General features: G+C 48.2%; 2 protein-coding genes across 3 annotated transcripts in view; one reads left to right on the forward strand and one right to left on the reverse strand.

Annotated features, from left to right (window-relative positions):
- Positions 1-1,022: 1,022 nt before the first annotated feature.
- Positions 1,023-11,918, reverse strand: PRPF19 (pre-mRNA processing factor 19). 2 transcript variants are annotated; one of them, XM_084774075.1, is made up of 16 exons: positions 11,672-11,918; positions 9,452-9,601; positions 9,216-9,292; positions 8,071-8,212; positions 7,914-7,987; positions 7,760-7,822; positions 6,825-6,866; positions 6,660-6,734; positions 6,286-6,361; positions 6,005-6,114; positions 4,363-4,518; positions 4,092-4,161; positions 3,802-3,887; positions 3,386-3,556; positions 3,167-3,272; positions 1,023-1,530 (listed from the first exon to the last, which is right to left on the reverse strand). In XM_084774075.1, the coding sequence occupies exons 1-16, from the start codon at positions 11,688-11,690 to the stop codon at positions 1,433-1,435; spliced, it is 1,515 nt and encodes a 504-aa protein (XP_084630201.1). In that variant the 5' UTR covers positions 11,691-11,918; the 3' UTR covers positions 1,023-1,432. The 2 variants fall into 2 exon arrangements, with proteins under 2 accessions (XP_084630201.1, XP_084630200.1); XM_084774074.1 differs by having other exon boundaries at positions 8,071-8,269.
- An 8,459-nt stretch (positions 11,919-20,377) lies between these two features.
- Positions 20,378-21,328, forward strand: part of TMEM109 (transmembrane protein 109) — a 12,257-nt gene continuing 11,306 nt past the window's right edge. The window contains exon 1 of the mRNA XM_084772609.1: positions 20,378-20,745. The gene's annotated coding sequence lies outside the window, so the exon portion shown is untranslated. The remainder of the gene's footprint in view (positions 20,746-21,328) is intronic.

A 21,328-nucleotide genomic window follows, 5' to 3' on the forward strand; every position in this document is an offset into this window, starting at 1 on the left:
CTATCTCCCCAGCCCCCTAATACTTTACTGCACACACTTCAGGAGCAGCAGGCTTTACAGTAAATAGAGTAGCTATTTTCCCTACTGCAAGATTTTCCATCCTGGCAGATAAGGTAAATCTGAATCTCCTTGACCACAGGACTGCCTGGGCAGAACATATCCAGAGGCTTCATGCTGTATTGATAGTAAGGATTAGTGTGACTTGCCCACAACGCTCAAGGTAACACTCCATTTGCTAGCTCTTCCTTCCTAATGCTTTTCCATCGGTACTCACCAACTCCCCTTCCCTGCCTTGCGTCACCATACTCCTAACCTCATAGCAGGCTCCCAATGCCAACATTACATTGGGATGGCCCTACTTAAGGGCACTAAGGATGTCCTGGGCACACTTAATGGTAACTTACCCTTGGACAACCACACTTACCTCCTCCTGCTCCACACCTCGCTCATTTCAACACCAGAACCCTCTTTCCTTCCACCTGTAACTCTCCTCCTCCCCCTAACCCCTTGGCCTCAAGAGGCTCCAGATAACCTCCAAATGTAGAGCAGCCTCAGGACCCCATGATCCTGCTTACAAAAACCTGCAAGAGGCATTAATCCTCTCCTATGTTATTACCTAACATTTTTATTACTGTGCACTAGCAGTCTGCCCTGGAAGCAGCTCTACTTTAGATTAGCTGCCAGTCAAGAAAATCTCTTTGGTCAAACCAGCTGGGTATCAGTCACCTACAACTGAAGTATCCCTAGCAACCCGCTCACAGACACCCACCAGGCTAAGGCTAACCCAACTCCTTGCCGCCTTTCAAGCTTGTGAGAAAAGTCAGGCCAGGAACCAAGCACAGCATGCGTGGCAAGGTCAAGGCCTTCAGAACATGGGAGACTTTTGACAAATGGCTTCCAGGCTCTTCCCTTACTTCTGCTACAGGGGAAGCTTCCGGATAGCCCGTGTCCCACACTGTGTTTCCTCCCCCAACCTTCCCAACTCAGGGTTTGTGGTAGACAGACAAAAGGAGGTAACTATGTTTACTGTGTGGGTTTTTTTTAATGAAACTAGATCACTGCTTACAAAAACCTGTAAGAGGCCTCCTGCCCCTCCCCTTCACAGTTCCCTTGGCTCACCTCCCTGTCTCAGAAGAGCTGAAACAGAGCAGGCATGGAACAGCTGCCACCACTGGGGGAGGTGCTGGACTCCGACTCTGAGCATTTACAGGGTGACAGTTCCTCCATGTCCATTCCCTGGGGCCCAAAGGCTGCACGGATAGCAGTGTTCCATGTGCCCTGGCTCAGACCATCATCCAGACCAGAATGAAATGATATGAATGTCCCTCCCCCCACCAGACCTCCCTCCTCCTAAAGTCCCACCCCCACCCCCACCCCTCTAACTCTAACCCCCTACTGAGATGAGACCCAGAACTGTGAGAAGGCATAGGGCCTACAGACTGTAGAATTTGAGGCTCCTGTCCATGCCAGTTGAAGCGATGAACTTGGCGTGGTGCCCAAAGGCCACTCCAGTGGTCAGGCCGCTATGCTCTGAGGAGAGAAAAAAGGGAAAGATGAGAAGGCTGTTCCTTCTTCGGGCTGAACAATGACTTTGAATACCACGTTCCTGGCACAAACGCAGACTGCACTGTATGATACCCTCCAGAGGCAGGATTCTGTTCACTATTTATCTTTAGCCAGCACTTAGCACCTGGCAGGAAGCAACACTCAACCTTTCGTTGGTAGGATGAATGCACAGAGGAATCCCAATCCCCATTCTCACCTGAGCTTTCTGGGCAAGCGTACTTCAGCTTGGCTGGGAACCTCAGTGGTTTAGTATGTTTAGCTTTAGGTCCTTGCTTGGACCTGGAATAGTCCATTAGCCTGTTCTAGCTCAAAGGTGTCAAAGTCCAGGGCACATAGCATAGGGCTAGATCCAGAACAGACAAAGCTGAGCTGTCCTCCTTGCAGGACTCAGCTGTATAACCAGGGCAGGTTTCTTCTAGACTTAGGATAACACCTGGAGCTCCCTAGCTCCCCAGAGAAAAGCCCTCTTGTGCTCTCAGCTGGCCCAAACCCAAGGTGACCCTCTAGCTTCAGCCACCACGAGCTGGGCTTACCGGTGTGAGCTGGGCTTACCGGTGTGAGCTGGGCTTACCGGTGTGAGCTGGGCTTACCGGTGTGAGCTGGGCTTACCGGTGTGAGCTGGGCTTACCGGTGTGAGCTGGGCTTACCGGTGTGAGCTGGGCTTACCGGTGTGAGCTGCCACACGCAGCAAGATCCTCACCCAAAAGATGAAGCTAAAGCAGTCCGGGGTCACAAGGTGACACCAAGGTGAGAAACCCGCTTGTACAGCACTGCCACCCTCGCTTTCCCTTGTTGATTCTACTGGCTCTTAAATATTTGTGTTGGGGCTTGAACATCTGCTACGGTGGGAAAGGCCCTGAATTCCCTCTCCACAAAAAGCAAAACAAACCTACTAAATTACCTTCCATCTGTCCTTCCCAACTTGATTTATAAGCTTCATTACTCACCCATGATAGACCCTAATAAAAAGCTCAAAAATAAATAAATAAATATATATACATTACGCCCGGCACGGTAGGGCACACTTTTAATCCCAGCACTCAGGAGGCAGAGGCAGATCTCTGTGAATTTGAGGCCAGACTGGTCTACAAAGTGAGTTCCAGAACTGCCAGGGCTTGCCCTGTCTCAAAAAGCTAAATAAATAAAAACTTCATTACTGTCCAGACTAGTTCTTATTCATTACTCAAATCAAAACCCAATACCAATTATAGCATAACTTATGGGTGGCAGTAAATCCCATAATTCCCAGTGAGTGACTGCACTTATCCCAATTTTCCTGGAGCACTAGAGAGATTACATAACTTGCCCCTCAACAACTTGGGAGAGGCCAGCTAGTAACAGTACTCACAGCCAAACAGACTCACAAGGCCTTTTCCTAGGCCACAATGCTCTGCTGCCCCCAGCTGTAAGTAAAAGCTGCCAGGATGGGAGGTGAGGGGGGTGGAGTCAGTTGTAGAAAACGTAGCTAGGTTCTACTCCCAAGACAGCAAAAAGCAAAGGATTATTTTGGCATATCTAAGCCTCAGCCCCCCAGCGAGGCTTCCCCACATCTCTCCAGAGCAGATGCACAAGGCCCTGGGAGGCCACAGGCAACCTGTACCTGTAAAGTGAAGAATCTCCGTCCACTGTTTGCAAATGTAGATCTGGACATCTGTACCTCCAAGTGCCAGGTAGGTACCACTCTGGTCAAAGATCAGTGACTTCACCTGCCAAATCCCAAAGAGAAGTAATTACACAAATGACCAGAAGCCACAAAACTGGGAACAAGCAAGCAGCTTCCATGAGCTCAGAAACTATCAGCAAATGAGGAGGAGCACACCTCAAAGTTGTTGTCCAGCTGTAATGTCTTGAAGTTCTTCAGCTTGCGTAAGTCCCAGAGCTTGACTGAAGAGTCATCAGCTGCTGTGGCCAGGTAGTACCCATTTTCAGAGAAGGCGATGCTGGTAATGGGGCCAGAGTGGCCAGGGAAGTTGGCCACATTGGTACGCTCCTACAGGCGGGGGTGAGGGGGTGGGCAATAAGATCTCACTCACCAGTCAAGACAGGAAGGAAACAGGGCCTACCAAACTCCTATTTCTGAGACATCCTGTGCACCCACAGTTCCTTGGGCACACTCACCATGCCACACAAACAAAGCCAGGCTCTCCCAAGTCTTGAGATACCTCAGGACCTGTCACCACACCTCAATAGTTCCTTCTCCCTCTGGGCTCCAGAGGAGGTTGCATGTCATCCTACCTTCAAGTCCCAGATCTTGATCTGGGAGTCCATGGTCCCTGTTCCAAAGATGAGGCCATCGGGGTGGAACTGCGCACAGGTAAGAGCTGAGGAAAGGGGAAAGGGATCTGAGCGGTCAGCGCCTGCAGGAAGGGTGAGAGCTCTTCATTCCTCACTGTGCCCAGTACACGAGTGGTCACTATGCTGGTGCCAGTGGTAAACACTATCTTTAGAACAGATAAGCAAATGACTAAATAAAACTCAGTAACAAACTGCAAACAAAAGAGCTCAATGCCTCTAAGGCCACTTACAGCAGCCAGAAGTCTCATCTGTCACCTTGGTGAGCACACGCCCCGTCTGGATGTCAGAGAAGGCCCAGTACTGGAAATGAGACAAAAAAGCCAGTGAGAAAGTGGGTCTGGTGGCCTTCAAGAGAGACCCTGGTTCAATGGTCACTGGCCAAGTTAGCTCCCACACAGAGAACCATTTCCACAACTCTGGGTATCTGCTTGTCCCCAGCAAGAAGGCCCCTCCTCCCAGGATGAGTTAGCGGCCTCCTTAGGGCCCTGGCTGGGACTGCACCTGATCATCAGAGGAGCTCAGGAGATAGTCTCCAGTAGCATGGAGGCTGAGGCCTGTCACCGCACTCTCATGGGCCCGAACAACCTGTACACAAGAGGTGTTTGGGACCGACCAAATCCTGATAGTCGCATCAGGGGACGCGGAAAACACCAGTTCCTGAAAGGAAAGAGACCAAGAATCAGAGCCCATGAAGTGAGATGTACTGTAACATTATTTCCCATAGTGACAAGCACAGCCACAACTACTCCTAGCCCCATCCTGCCTGTAACCATGTGTCTAAACAACAATGCCCAAAAAAGCCAAGAAAACAAAATGCTACTGAAATGCTCACTACCAGGCCACTACTTAGTAAAAAGAGCAACTGTATCGAAGAGCTATTTCTGTCCCACTTTCAAGCTGAGTGAAATGTGGCTAGTACAACTGATGGACTGGAGCCATGTGCCACCTGTGGCTAGAGACGACTGTACTAGATGGCCCAGATCTGAGCAGCACTGAACCTAACGTAGGGTCCCGCTCTCATGTTACTCCCACTTAGACCTCAAGGGCACGTTGGTTGTTCAATAGACCCAGGGCAGACAGAGCTTATTTAGTTTCCCTAACAAATTAGTCCAACCAGTTAGGACAGCAGCAGCCAGAAGATAAAAGCAACTATCCTCGTTCATTAATATGTTTTCATAAAAGCTAAATGTAGTACTAATATCAAATAAACAGGAAAATAATTCAATTTTGATGAGTTTTAGTTTATCACAGTTGTGGTAGTTTAAATAAAGATGGCCCCCATAGGCTCATGTATTGTGAAGGCTTAGTCACCAGAGTGGCACAAGGATTGGACGGTATGCCTTTGATGGAGAAAGTAAGTCAACTGGGGGTGAGCTGTGAGGTTTCAAAAACCCAGGCCAAACTGAGAGTATGTGCCTGTCTGTCTGTCTCTCTCCTTGCAGATCAGGATGTAGATCTTAGCTACTGTTCCTGTGCCATGCGTGCCACCCTGCTTCCTGCCATGATAATGGAATGGCCTTCAACTGAATGCTTTTTATTTATTTATTTTTTTTAAATAAAGAGTTGCAGTGGTCATGGTGTCTCTTCACAGCAATCGAACACTAACTAAAACGCATACACTCCTCTATTTCCCAGTTCCCTAAGGTCGAAGAGAAAGACTAACTGGGAGGCACTGCTCCAGCACCCCGCGCAGCAGCATACCAGGCCACTGTATTCTTGGCTCAAGCTTTATGAGCCCATTACTCTCCTCTAATGAACTACCAATTACCTTATCCTCTAAGCCAGGGGGTTCTCATCTATTTGAACTCAAACTACTTTCAATAGTCAACATTAAATTTTGAGCCTGACCCTGCAGGGTCATGGGAACAAACAGTCAGGGCCACATGGAGCTTTGCTGTCTGTAGTTTATCTATAAACACTCTAGGGTGTTTGTTTTCTTTTTCTAATGCAAAATTGATGTGAATCTGCTTTGTTGGTGTCATTTCCTTTCTCCCCTGGTTTGAGGCCCCTGCTTTGGGCGTCTGCACAGAGACCACCAATGTCTGCTTCATCAAGACAGCAGGACTGGGCAATTAGTTCTAAGATTGAAAACCACTGAAACTGGACTTAGGAAAGGACGAGGGTGGCTATGAGAATGCCTTACCTGAGAAGGATGAAATACCACACTGGTGACCTTCTTGGTATGGCCTTTCAGGGTGGCCAAGATCTGCTCAGTGCTCTTATCAAAGACAACAACATTTTTATCCGCCCCACCTGGAGAAGACCCAAAAAAGACAAGAATGAGTCAGGCCTCACTATAAGGATCCCTGTACTAAAGAAGGTCTTTCTGTCGTGAAATCCATGCAGAGGACAAGGGGCATGCACCTTCCCTTGCTCCTACCATCATCCCTCATCTTAGCCTGTCAGGCCAGGTCCAGAACTCACCAGTGAGAATCTTGTTGGTGTCTGAAGGACAGAGGTCCAGAGCGAGGATCCCAGGAATGCTAGCACTGTGAAGCCCCTTTCCAGACAGAGCCACATGAAACCCAGTCACAGCCAAATCCAAGCCACACAGCTCTTCACTCCCGTTCCCCACACCCCTCATCTTCTCCTCCAGCCAGGGAACAAGAGTGAATTTTATCCCTTATCCATCCAGCTTGGCTGGCTGCCTGCATGCAGCAATTGCCCCACTGCATAGTGAGACAGGAAGAGCAGCCAAGGAGACACACCATGCCAGAGACCTGAGGAGCATTTCTTCCAGCTCCTTAGGCTGGCCCATCCTCTCCTGGAAACAGTCAGGTTCACTTCCAGCCACTTACCACATGGGATGCCACCTGCCGGTACTTGCTGAGCTCTTCAGGTTTCACCAGCTCCTCAGGCACAGTCTTTCCTCTCTGAGAAGAGAAAGTCCCCAAAGAGCAGCCATGAGCGCAGACTTCAACTAGCCCCTTCTCCAAGAAGGCAAGTGCTCACAGAAGACTCACCTTCTTACGCTCCGTGGTTAGCACAGTGGCCTTGTCTTGAAGCTGTGGAGAATACAGATCATTTTGTGAGACAAATGATTCTGCAAGGACAAAGCATACTAGGTGCTATCACATCTGTGTCACAAGCACCATTAAAATCATGCTATCTGGTAAGCTTTGTGCAAAAAAACTGTCACACTTCCACATCTTTCCTTTTTTCGAGTCAGAGTTTCTCTGTGTATCCTTGGTCATCCTGGACTTGCTTTGTAAACCAAGCTGGCCTCCAACTCACAGAGATCCACCTGCCTCTGCCTCCCTGAGTGCTAGGATTACAGGTGTGCCCTACTGCAATGGGAACATTTAACATCTTGTAAGGTGAGGTACCCATGACCTATGGTACAGCTGAGAAAACGGAACATCAAAAGAACTCCCTGGCCAGAGCTGGTAGGGGCAGGAGCTAGGCTGTAGTGCTCTGGGGCCAGGGCCAGGCTACTGACATGAGAGCTCAGAAGAGCTGCTCAGACTCTGTTGGACCCCACAAATAAAGACTGTACACTCCACAGAACCCTGAATTGCAGTCTGGAAGCCCACTCTGCCTCTTCTCAGCTGTCTGACTTGCAAGCTCAAAGTTAAAATAAAGGTAACTCCTACCCTATCTTGGAGGCAAAACCTTCAAAATCTCTAACAAAATGGCTTACTACCAGCAAAGAACATAATCACAGCGAGAGCTAAAAGCTGTCTTTATCAGTAGTTAAATCTCCTACAACAAGGCTGTCAAGTGCATACCTCATTCTATCCTGAAGCCTGGGAAAGGAGACACAGAAAGGCAGACTAAAGTAAGCCTCATCAGAAAGCCCCCCACACTGCCCAGCGTGCGAGATTCTCACTTGGATGCCAAGACCCATAGTACTAAGGGAGGGCCTGTGGCAGCCCCAACAGAGCAACACACGACTCACCTTCTGGATAATCTCAGGGGTCATTCCCACCAGCTCACCCAAATCCATGGGCTCTCCTGCACCCTGCAGAAAAGAAAGGGAGAGTAGGAGGGGTTCACAATACCAAAAACATCTGTGTAAGGACAGCTACCAGGACCTGGAAGGGAACACTTACCACCACACTAGGCTGTGAGCTTGGCACAGCCTGAGGTACAATAAGACCAGCCTGTGGTTTCAGAGTAGCCAGAGCTGAGAGAAAAGATGACATTAGAAACAGGACATTACAAAGTAGGGTCAGTAGAGGGTAGGGAGCAGCAGGAGCTAGGAGACACCTTCTCGAGCAGCAGTGACTTCCTTGGTGAGACGGGCAATGACTCGGCAGGCAGCATCGTGCTGGTACAGAGCATGGGACAGCTCCTGGCGGGTGGTCTGCAGCTGCTGGCGAAGAGTGAAGCTGTGCAGCATGACCGCATCCTGGGAGAGGGTAGGCCACTGTGAGGACTGGGGGAGAGCCGGAGAACTCGGCCAGCCCTAGAGAAGAGGACACCACCTCCTATTCTACACTGAAACCAGCCTAAGCTACTCAGAGACCCAAGCCAACATCTGAGTGACCCTGAATGCCCTGTATGGCACTCAGGCTCCTACCCCCATACCACACCCATAGAGACACAAGTGCGAGCTAGCTCCTTCCCTTTCCCACCTTTGCTAGTCACCAATAAATCACAGGTGTTAATGTCATCACTTCTCTGAACGGAAACAACAAGGCTGCTGTGGTTATTTACCGGCTACCCTCAGTAAGTGCAGTGCTCAGTAATGAGAGTCCCTGGTGTCACAAGGCAAACATGTCAGTTTATTCTACTTCTTACAGAATCCAGATGAACAGGACAAATCAGTGTCCTATAGTAAGGAAGTCAAGTCTTAAGAGACTGAGCTGTGTGCTCCAAGTCCCAAAGGCTGACAGTAGGGAAAACGTTGGAATCTAGGTCTGCAAGAGTTCCACCACCCAGGCTCCTCTTGTGCTGCCATCCTGATCCTCACAAATGAAATAAGGCTGGCAAGAAATGAGGGGGCTTCTCAGTGGTACAACATTTACAACAGCCCTGTATTCATCCCCCAAAAAGAGTTGGGTCTGGTGGTCGGTGATTGTAAGCTAGAAGGCTGCATCAGGAAGACCATGAGTTCTACAGCAGTCTAGGCCACAAAGCAAGGCCCCAGGAGTTAAGAGCACCTGCTAATTCTAGAGGATCCAGGTTAGATTCCCAGAGCCCACATGGTGGCTGATTGTAACTACAGCTGCAAGGGATCACACACCCTCTCTCTGCCTCCCAAGCACCAGGCATGTAAGTGATACAAAGAGATACATGTAAGCAAAAGACCCATACTCATAAAATAAGATTGAAAGAGAAGAGGGAGGGAGGCCCCATCTTTTCAGTGCCCAGGTCCCAGCCCAGAGGTGCACTCTCTTCACAGAACTCACCCACTCATCCTGCAAGGCTTTCAGAATGGCTGGGATGCTGGTGGCAGAGGGAGGCTTGGGCCGGATTGGGTGAGCAACTGCCAAGAGAGGCAGCAAAGCAGGTGTGAAGAACCAGAAGCTAGGGACTCGTCCCCCGCCCCCACTCACAGCCACCATCTTCTCCACCATCCTGGCTCCACCTCCCACTCTTGAAGGCCCAGCTGAGTTGGCCCTGAGCTAAGGCAATTGGACAGCACCTTTGATGTCGATGAGCTGCTCCTCTGAGAGAGGCTGGTTGTTGATAGGATCTGTGCCATTCTCTGCAATGTACTTCTCAATGAGTCGCCGTTCGTACACATGGTTAGAGACAGGGGACACACATGGGTGCTCTGGCACTTCATTGGAGACTACGGAGAAAGGCAGGTAGTGAGCACAGGGTGAAAGGAGACCTGGGCTAGAAGAGACTCTTCATTGTGTCAGCCCCACAAGACCCTGTCAACACACTCAGCTATCAGGAAGCAAGGTCTGTGACAGCTGGCACTTGGCCCTAGAATGCCTACCAACAACTTAACTAGCTTCTCTAGTCTGCTGACAACAAGTCAATAAATAATAACTGCCCAGGTCCTATGTGCCAGTCCTGTAAGAGTGGTCAGTAAGCCCTGCTAATCTCATTTTTTAGCACAGTTGACTAGGCACACAATACGGAAGTACACAGAGCACAATTCAAACCTCTGTCATCCATCTGGAGCCCTAGATGGATCAACAAACAGAGAAATCAAAAAACGATGTGACAAGCACAGAGGAATTAAAAAACAAAAAAGAAACAAAAAACTTTCCATAGTGTCTGCTACTACGTGCCAGGCGAGAGTCTATTCTAAGCACTTGACAGAATAATCTGTGTACCCTTGAAGATGGGCGTTACAGCTGTCACTGACCTCCGGGACAACACAGATACTAAGCAGACACTTGATAAACATCAGAACAGGGTAAATGAGTGCATACGTAATGGGGCTCAGAAAAGAATATCCCTAAGTACGGAGCCTGGGCATACTGAACTACAAAAAAATAAAATAAAATAAACAAATAAAACACGAGGGCCTCAGAAGTAGCACAGAACCAAGGTCTCTCTGACCTTCTCAGGTCCTCTTGTTTTTCTAACTTCCCCTACACAGGGACCACTTAGCAGACAAGTGAAAGCTACGTCCACACTCTCTGACTCTTCTGAGGGCTGCTCAAACCGAGTATGTATCGCCTGAGAGACTTATCCCATAACAAAACAGAGCTCTTATCCACCACATAATTCTGTTCACCCTCCTGTGAGTCACCATCCCAAGGCCTCAAGCTCCTGTTCTTTTTCTGTGGCTCAAGGTTCTGGGTAAGCTTCCCTTAGAATCACCTATTTTTTGCAGGACTCCCATGCACATGTAATTAAGCATTGAATGAAATATGGCTTTCCTGTGCTGTTCTGTTGGTTTATCTGGAATACTCAATGACTGAGCCCTTCAAGGAGCTTTCCCTCCCCTACAAGAGGAAGCATGGCCAGAACATGAAAGAGGGACGTATCAAAGATTACAAGGAAACAAATGGTTCAAAAATACTTTGCAAACTGCAATTTCTTCAGTATGAGATTTCCCTTTTCTGTTTGTCATTTCCCTCTGTGAATTAATGGCAACGCTCTGAGAAGAGAATAGAGAGGGAGGGACGGAAAGCTAGTAATATGGTAAACAATTAGGGAGAGCACCCGCAATGCCGTAATAAATTGCCAAAAGGCAAGACAGTCTACAGCATGGAAAAAGCAGAGATGCAGGCTCAAAGAAGCGAGCCCCACCGCTTATCGGCGCCGCTCATCTCTGGCTAAACCCCATTCTTCCAAAGACAGGATCCTGATGCCCTCCGTAAATCACGGATCTTTCTATTTCCCTTCAGACAATTCTTGTAAACATAAAATGAGATCACCGTTTGGAAAGGCGTCGTAAATCAATACAGGTTTTCTAAACATTCGCTGTTTTCATTAGTCATACTGCGCGAGGCTAGAAGCCAGACACCTGGCTTCCAGCTCTGTCTCGAAGTCAACTGCGTGATCTCGTCAAATCGCAAAAACTCCGATTCCTACGAGAGGTTTCCCAAGCAATGGCCACTGCTGCAATGCTTTCAATTTTGCAGACGGGGAAACTGAGACCCAGACCGCCAGAGCCCAGATCCCAATCGGAGGCGGATTCTGGACACGTCCTCGGGTTTCTCACATTAGGAGCTGTTTCTCCCTGCACCAGCTCCTCCCCCCCGCTCTGCTCAGGCCAGTCTCAGCTCTGTAAGACACAGGTTTCAAAAGACGCCCCCAGAGACAGTCATTCTTCCCAGCTACGTGAATTGCGCAGTACTGCGCCAATGCACCCCGCACGCAGGGCCGGGGTCTCCGGGGCCCCCGGGCCACAGCCACTGCACACACGCTCCCGCCTCCCGTCGCAGCCAGCACTCACTCGAGCAAATCAGGGACATGGCGCCGTCGCAGCGCTGCCAGTCGCCTCACAGCGGGCTCCTGGACTCGCTCTGCAGCCCTCCGTGGACCACTTCCGGTCCCCTGCCGCTTCCGGGGCGCTCGGACGCAGGTAGACAGCTGCCCGGCGTGGCGAAGCTCGCACAACTGCTTCACGTGGGGAGGTGGCCGGTGGCGCGCCTCAGCCTTCTACAGCTAACGGAAACTGCCCTTTCCCAGCATGCAACCTAGCAGGAAAAGACCCGCCTCGTAACACTCGGCTGTTTCCGCATTGGCTCGGCTCCTTCCGGCGAGGCCTCCAAGAGGCCCGAGGCGGGAAGAAGAGCCGAAACTACACTTCCCATGAGGCTGCGGGAATCTTAAACCCAGGGCTGTTTTTGAGGTTGTGCTGCTGTCTGTCACCCGAGGCACAGTAGTCTTTGAAACATTCGTGTGCAAGACAGTTTTCTCAGACGCTTGTAAAAAATGCAGATTCCTAGGGTCTGCCGTAGAGAGTCTGTAAGCATGATTCTGAGGCCTGTGTTTCTTGGCCGCCTTTTGAGAAACAATGCTGGAGACCCCGTGAAAAAAAGCACAGATGAGCAAAGAAATGACCACTGCCTAAGTTTTGTCTCTACTCCGGCTCTGTCTCTACTCCTGCAAGTCACTGGGTTCGTTGCCTACTATGTTTTCTACACTCTGAGGAATTTATTCCCAGTGCCTTATGTGGATATTAAGAGAACAGAGCGTTTCTGGGCATGCTTGCACACGTCTTTAATCACACTGAAGAGGCAGGCGGATCTCTGAATTCAAGGCCAGCCTGGTCTACACAGTGAGTTCCAGTGCAGGACAATCAGGGCTGTGTAGAGAGACTACGTCTCAAAAATAAACAAGGATAGAAAGTTAATACGACTATTGTGTTTTTCTGTTTGTTTTCTGAGACAGGCTTTCTCTGTATAGCCCCAGCTGTTCTGAACTCACTCTGTAGACCAGGCTGGCCCTGAACTCGAAGATCTGCCTGCCTCTGTCTCCTGAGTGCTGAGATTAGAGGTGTGCACCACAACAGCCTGGCTTCACTATGGTGCTTAGAGGCGGCATCTTTGAAATTAGGCTAGGTCATTACAAGAATCCTAGTGGTGGCTTCACAGGGAAGGGAAGAGTAAACAAATATAGTTATAGACTTCCATAGTAATATCACAGCAGCAAGGAAGAGACCCTAAACACTCCCTGTGGTGTTATTTTTGAACCTGGTGACTCTAGAACTTTGAGCCAAGAAAACACTCTTTTTCTTTATAAAGTAGCCTGCCTCAGGTATTTTGTTATAGTAATGGTTCCCTGCCGCCTACCAACTCCCTTTGTTTGCTGTAACAAAGACCTCCTGCTGAGCCTGATACCTGAGTTCAATCCCCCAAGCCCCACATGGTAGAAAGAGAGAACTGACTCCTGTATATATCCTCCAACGTACACACACACTCTAAAATAATAAATAGGCTGGGCCTGGAGGCACATTGAGACCTTGTCTCATCATCATCATCATCATCATCATCATCATCATCATCATCATCACAACAATAAGAAGAAGATGAAGAAGAAATTGTTATTATTATTAATTATTAAAAACTAAAATGGAGTCACTGATCCTGGAGTGCCATGTTCGAAATTAAAGCCAGCTTTCTGGCCTTCTAAGAAATCAGGCCAGAAAGCTGCAATGGCTATATTTCACAGCCATGCCAATCCCAGCCGGTGTGATAACTACCTGCTTTAGTTCTTACAAAAAGTAACCTGGAGTAACCTGATATATTAACCAGTTAGCTCGCTGTGGTTCCTTCTTTATCTCCCAACTTTCAAAGATGCTCAGTCCTTTTTGTTTATTTTATCTCTGCTTCCTTGAGTCCTTTTCTGTCTAGGAAATTACCTGCCTTGAAGCCATCAAAACACAGTCTGGCTCATGGAATGAAGTGTTGCCCAACTCTAGAACCACAAAACAAAACCAATGTAAATCTTTCAGTGATCTAATTGGTCTAAGAGGCAGAAACGAGATGAAGAAAGAAATGCTGGTGGAGGGCTGGCGAGATGGCTCAGAGGTTAAGAGCACTGGCTATTCTTCCAAAGGTCCTGAGTTCAATTCCCAGCAAAGACATGGTGGCTCGCAACCATCTACAATGAGATCTGATGCCCTCTTTTGGCATCTAGGCATACATGCAGGCAGAATAGTGTATATATAATAAATCTTTAAGAAGGAAAGAAAAAAAATGCTGGTGTAGATTGCAGCCTATGGGATGGTGGGCATATAAACAAAACCAAGACATTTCCAGAAAGGGATGGGTGATCTAAATAGAAAATAACTCAGAGTCAGTTGGGAGAAGGTCCTGGGGATTGGATGGGTGGCTCACCTTAGGTAGGGTATGTAGAAGGAATGCCCTCCAGGCAATAGTATTTATTTTTAGCACTTAAAATTTAGTGCACATGTATGTGTATGCATGTGTCACAACTCATGTGTGGAGGTGAAAGAACTTGAGATTATTGGTTCTCTCCTCCCATGTTGGCCCTTGGGGTCACAGTCAGGTTGTCAGACTGTGCAGGAAGTTCCTCTCCCTGGTGAGCCAGCTCACCAGCCCAAAGGGGGGCAACATTTTTTCTGAGACTTAAATAAGGAACAAGTGTCAGTCGTGAGACCACAGATTTCTGATGAGCCAACCTCCTCCACAGCCTCACCTCACCTTTTTCTCAGCCACACTGGCCCTTTAGGGGCTCCAAGATATCTGCAAGTGGTGGCTCAAGATGTTTACGTGGACACGTTTCATCAAGTTCTTCCCCATTTCCCTCCCTAGCCTGTACAAACCTCAGCCTCGTTTTAAATATTTCTTCTTCTATTTCTTCTTCTTCTTCTTCTTCTTCTTCTTCTTCTTCTTCTTCTTCTTCTCTTCCTCTTCCTCCTCCTCCTCCTTCTTCTTTGGTTTTTCAAAACAGGGTTTCTCTGTGTAGCCTTGGCTGTCCTGGACTCGCTTTGTAGACCACAAATCAAACTCACAGTGATCCGCCTGCCTCTGCCTCCCAAGTGCTGGAATTAAAAGCGTGCGCCACCACACCTGGCTAAATATTGCTTCTTCAGCATACTCTTTCTTGACAGTTTTTTCTTTTTCTTTTTCTTTTTTTGTTTGTTTGTTTTTAATTCTCCAACCCATTTTGAGTAACTATTGTTGTTTGGTTTTTTTTTTAAGTCCTTTTTGGTATCTGGGTCCTCTACTTGATTGTACTACTCTCTGCTGGTTCCCAAGAGTCCAAGAGTGTCTGTCACCCGGTGCCTGGCATTTAGCAGGGACTTTGTTACTATTGTTTATTGAATGGCAGGCTGCCTGACAGGCCAGGCATCTCAAGTGTTTAGATGTATGGTAGGAAATAAATCAGTCTAGGTGGGGCCCCTGAACCCAAGGTGATTAAACTAGATTGGTCTGGCAACAAAGTAGCATTTGATTGTATTTTGACCAAGCTATCAACTGATAACCATACTTCCAGGAATTTCCTTTGGAATATACATATTATATACTTTGGAATAGAATAGTATTGTGTATCTATTTCCTCTGAATTGAAAGATTCCCTCAAGGGGTGGGGGAGGCTGGATGGTGGAGGAAGGCCCCTAAGATTCAAGGCACTTGTGACAGTTACCAGGCTCAGTAAATTCAGAATGTTACAAGATTTTTCAAAGTCCTCCCCAACTGTTATAAAAGCAGTAAATAATTTGGGTAGAGGGAGGGAGCCTTAGCCGAAGTGCCTGCAAGTTGGTCAGGGAAGCAGCTTTTGTGAGTTCCCCCTAATGCTGGAGTGGGCTTTTCAGTCATACAGTTGACTTTGAGTTACCCATGGACCTGTAAGTGACACCTATAAGTTTTCTGCTTAACCAAGCTAGGCTTGGGTGGAGCTGGGTTTTTGGCCATCTCCTCAGGAAAAGCCACACAACAAGTGGAATAAAAGAAAAGAGACCTGGCATGCTGGAAACTTGGCCCTCAATACAATGGAGTCCTCTAGGGAGTGACTGGGTGGTGAAGTTCTTAATCCATAGATTATGGGATTAACAGGTTAGTGCGGTATTAAAGGAGTGGCGTTGTTGTTGTTGCTGGTGGTGGTGGTGATTTGGTTTTGGTTTTTAGAGACAGGGTTTTTCTGTGTAGCCCTGGCTGTCCTAGACTCATTTTGTAGACCAGGCTGGCCTCGAACTCACAGGGATCTGCTTGCCTCTGCCTCCCAAGTGCTGGGATTAAAGGTGTGCGCCACCACGGCAGGCCCATGAGTGGCTTTGTTATAAAAACTTGTTTTGTAGAGCTGGGGACAGAGCTCAGTGGCAGAGTGCCTTCCTAGGTAGTGACAGACTCTGGGTTTTATCTCTGGCACCACAAAAATAAACGTAAAAGAGGGCCAACCCGATGGCTCAGCAGGGAAACTCATCTGCTGTTCAAACCTGGTGACCCAAGTTCAATTCCCAGAGGCCACATAGAGTGGGGGAGGAGAACCAGCACGCATACCTTGCTGTCTGGCGCACTTGCTTTGAGTTGCTGTGTGATCCCTTGTGTCGTGTTGTAGCACTCTTCAGGTGCTTGGACTTTCTAGCCTCCAAAGACATGAGCTAACTAAACCTAGACTATTTTATAAATAGCCTCTGGTACTCTGTTACAGCAACATAAAACATACCATGAGGTACCATGTGCCTCGTAGATATTGTATTACAAATTGACGATATCAGAAGTGTGTCTATACGAGGGAGCTAATAGCTGTGATGTAAGTGGGGAATTTCCAGAAATCAGAGGAAAGGGAAGTTTCTGAAGCCTTTTCAGTTTCAAAGCTCAGCTCTTCCAAGAATGGAAAGGATTCAGGGTATGAGGGGGGAAAAAAAACCTTTTTACCCTCTTACATCTTAAGATTTGTCTATGAAATAAAATTATGCTAGGTAAACAGAAGTAAACCATTTTTAATTAGATATATGCCAGGAGTCCCACAAAAAAAAAATATATAACAGAAAAGGGGCCAGGTGAATAAGGATTTAATAATATCCTGGTAGGAAGTGAGGACTTGGAGCTTCTGGGTGTGGAGTGGTGACAAGTGATGAGAAAGAATGAAGAGCAAAGGGCTGGCGAGATGGCTCGGAGGTTAAGAGCACTGTCTGCTCTTCCAAAGGTCCTGAGTTCAATTCCCAGCAACCACATGGTGGCTCACAGCCATTTATAAGGAGATCTGGTGCCATCTTCTGGCATGTGTGCAGAATACTGTATAAATAATAAATAAATAAATCTTTTTAAAAAATGAAGAGAAAATGAACTTGGAATAGACCCTGGAAGGTGTGGCTTGGGGATTGTTATCTCAGAGGTAGAGGGCAGAGCACTTGCCTCACTTGCAAAGGCCATGGTGTTCAATCCCTGCACACACACACACACACACACACACACACACACACACACACACTCACATTGTAGACTGAGGACATAGCTCAGCTAGTAAAGGGCTCACCTAGTGTGCATGAAGGCCCAGGTTCCACCTCAGCACTGAATCAGGGGTGGCAGTAAACACCTCGAATCTCAATGCCTTGGAAAAAGTAGGATGGGTTCAAGGTCATCCTCAACTACACAGTGAGGTGAGGCTAGCCTGGGCTGTATGAAACCCTATCTCAATAAAACATCAGAGAGAGAACAGGGAGAAGGAGAGAGTTAAATTGACAAGGAGGGTACCTTCCCGGGATGATTGGAGTCCAGGCAAGGGACTGGTGACAACAGTACTCCTGTCTGGGGATGACTATCTTTAGGCCAATAGGGTACTTTAGAGAAAGCCCGTGCCCACACTTGAGAGTGGGAAAAGGGGACAAGAGACAGGAGGGCCTGGAGGTCACAGAGACTTTGGTTCTGAGCCTGCTTCTGTAACCTTTCGTCCAGCGTGCCATTCTGGTTCACTAGCTGTTGCTGGGTTTTGGCCAACTTGACATAAGTTAGGGTCATCTGGGAAGAGAGAACTTCAGTTGAGAAAAGGGCTCCATCAGATTATCCTTTAGGTAAGTCCGTGGGATAGTTTATTAACTTATGATAGAGGCAGGAGGGCCCATCCCACTATGGGCAGTGCCATGGGCGGATGGTCCTCGGTTGTGTGAGAAAGCAGGCTGAGTGAAGCATGGGAGCAAGGCAGTAAGCAGCACTCCCCCACAGCCTCTGCTTTAGTCCTGCCTGCCTGCTCCTGCTTTGAGTCCTTCCCCTGACTTCCCTCAGGGATGGACTGTGTTTGGGGCATATAAGCAAATACACTCTTTCTTCCCCACGTCGTTTTTGGCCACGGTGTTTACCATAGCAATAAAAGCAAAAGCTAGAACATGTGCCAAAGTGCCATACTTTGGTGAGTCATTCTCCTGAATCCCAGCAAGGATGTTTGGTTTTGAAATAAAGAAAAGAAGGTGTGGCATATAAGGTGTTCTGAATCCCTGAAGAGGAAATTCAATGCCTTTTTCCCCCAGCTTGGACCTCTAAAGCAAGAGCTGCTGCTTCTGCTTAGGGAATATGGGCACACACTAGTGAAAATCCCCAAAGCATCTCTATTTCTCAGGAGATTCGTCAACCCTGAGTGTGGACTAAGAGCAGAGGATTAGGTATCAGAGCTTCTGAAACGGCCAGCTCAATTAGCTGACAGCAGCCAGGATTGGAACTTGTTCCTTTTCCCTGTGTCAGTGGTGGCAGGGACTTCCAGACAGCTCCACACTGTCACCCACAAAGCTTAAGGAGTTCCTTAATATTTTAGAGCTTTTTTAAATATAAAATATGCATTTTAGTCATGCTGACACACGCTTTTAGTCCCAGTACTAGGGAAGCAGAGGCAGGCAGACCGCTGTGAGTTCGAGGCCAGCCTGGTCTACAAAGTGAGTCCAGGACAGCCAAGGTTACACACAGAGAAACCCTGTCTCAAAAAACAAACAAACAAAAAAGCATGCACTTCATTTATTTATTCACTTGCATGGGTGTTTTGCCTGCATGCATGTCTGGTGAGGGTGTCAGATCTCCTGGAACTGGAGTTACAGACAGTTGTGATCTGTATGCAGGTGCTGAGAATTAAACCAGGGTTCAGCTGGAAGGGCAGCCAGCGCTCTTAATCACTGAACCACCTCTCCAGCCCCATCTTTTAAGGGTCTTGATGTAAGTAACACTTGATCTGTTTTTAATAAAATAACTTAAGGCTAACCAGTATGAAGGAGAGTTAAAGGTTACTAAAGATACTTCAGTACATATTTTTAGGAATGTGACTTAAGAGAGGCGCCCAGGAAAAGAATAAGACATAACCCAGTGTGTTTTTATAGAATTCTCAAGAGGGAATCACAATTAAGTGTCATAGCATTAACCCACAGAACATTCTGGTAGCTCTCAAGTTGTATCTTAAAGAGTTGCTAAGAGTTGTTCTCTCTCTCTCTCTCTCTCTCTCTCTCTCTCTCTCTCTCTCTCTCTCAGTGATATTTTAAGGTGGCTTCAGAAGTGACTGGGTTAGGATTATAATCTAGTAAAATATAACCATGAGCCACTAGGGTTTGCAGTGTCGGAAAAGGCAAGGCATGCCCTTCTTACTGTAAATCAGAGTTTCTAGTAAGTTCCTCGAAACGTGTAGGTTTCCACCTGGGGAGAAAGGCTTCAGTAGTTGCTAGTTGTGCTGGAATTGTGCTTCTCAGCCAGTGGGAGGCCAGAGTAAGGGCCTCCTTTCCCTTCCTATATTCCCATATATTTCCATTTTTATGTCCTATCGCAGTGTTTGTCCCGATGTTAATTTCCCAAAAGGTACGTGCAACCTAAAATGAAGGCTGAAAAGAACCCAGAAAACCACCTCCATTCCATCCATCACCCCTGAGATCTTTTCTACTGACACAAACTGAAACTGGGAAAAGAAATTTCACAGGCAAATGTCAAGTTACAATTATTAGAAGGCTCTAGAATGAGGACCCTACCTGTACTGATTCTGGAAGACTCCCAATTGGGAAGCAGGAAGTAAGCAAAGATGCAGATGATGACAGATGCATCTGAGAAATATCTGAAGGAGAAACAGTTGTGTGAGGTGATGGATTAGGAGGAAAACAGAATCACGAAGGGGCTGGGGCGAGTTTGATTCTGAGGAAGGAATTTTAATATTAAACGGGGTTGTTTTATGTCGGCAAGAGTGATGGGGATTAAAAACCACAGTAACAACACTCGGGCAGATGAGTGTTAAGCTTAAGTAAAGGTGCTTATCACACCAAGCCCAACAACCTGAACTCGACCTGGATCCACATAGTAGGAGAGAAACAACTCCTGCAAGCTGTCCTTCGATCTCTATAGGAGTGCTGTAAGCGCGCACATCCAAACATACACAGAATAGATAAATACACATAATTAAAAAATTTTAACTACCTCAGTGGTTCTAAAGAAAAGACAAAACAAAACAACAACAAAACGGGGAATCGGGGTTGCTTTGCTTCTGTACAATTCTAGTAAAGCCTGGGGTGACGTTTTGCTCTCTCCTGGAGCGGAGGAGTTTCCCCAAGACCGTACATCGTTAACATGTCCACTAAGACTCCCTCCACCCCCCTTTTCCCCTTTTGTGCCTTTTTAGTGCAAAAGGTTTCTCAAGCCTACAGGTGCTCTCCAGCGCCCTGCGTGAGAACTACACTTCCCGCGATGCCGCAGCAGCAGCATCCACGGCTCGGGAATTGTGCTGCTCTAAACGCGTAGCAGATTTGGACCAGCACCGAATCCTGCACCAAACACCGACTCTACCCGTGCCACAGCCTCGACAGAGTTCCTTCCCCCGCCCCCTTCTTGACAAAGGCTTCGCTTCCGTTCCAGCTCCAATTTCCGACACTATTCTTCTTTTGGAAATGCTTGGGAGGGAAACGCAAAAACCATAATGGAGCGAGCAAGGCGCATGCGTCTACGGTACCCGCTCGGGCAGTGCAGAAGCTGGTCAATCTCCCCGGTCAGCAGCTCCGCGCATGCGCAGAGTATAAACCAACACCCCGGGAGTTAAGGCGCCGATTTGGTGGCGCGTTTTCTAGCGAAGTCGCACGTGAACGATAGCGGTGGCCGGAGCAGGGTGAGTGCGGACCGAAGTTCAGGCTGTGGATGCAATTTAAGGGACAGATTTGCAGGCGGCAACAGGGCGGAGCCGTGAGGCCTATGAGCCTGAGTGGGGAGGGGTCGAACATGGAGCGTGGGGTTTAGTAAGCCTGGTGACCCGGATCATCGTTGCTATGCAACTGGGGGCGTTGTTACTAGGTAACTCAGGAGGAGAGTGTTTCCTGGGAGACGCGGGTTCGAGCACCGAGGTCTAGTGGAGGAAGCAGCTGCCAGACTTGGGGATGAGGCCAGTGCTGAGCTGCACATCTCCCCAAACCCCATGGTCCAGCCTCCTGCCACCCCAGTTGGAGCTTCCCTCTGGGTACCCCGACCTCATGGGTCTCTCGCGATGCCACTATGGAGCGCTTGGCAGGGGGGTGTGCATTTTGAAATAGCACACGCCGCTGACAGCCTGTCGCCTGGAGTCTGGGCCTTGGGAAGGGAGTGGCAAGGCTGCCCCCCTTTGCAGTCACCCTGCCCCCCCCAAACAGTTGCAGGGTAGCAGCTGTCAGTGGTTTAGCTAGGGCTGCCCCCGACCTGCCAGAACGCTGACTTCATTC

This window comes from Acomys minous, assembly GCF_964271855.1.
Source record: "Acomys minous genome assembly, chromosome: 2".
In the NCBI taxonomy this organism is placed as follows: Eukaryota; Metazoa; Chordata; class Mammalia; order Rodentia; family Muridae; genus Acomys; species Acomys minous.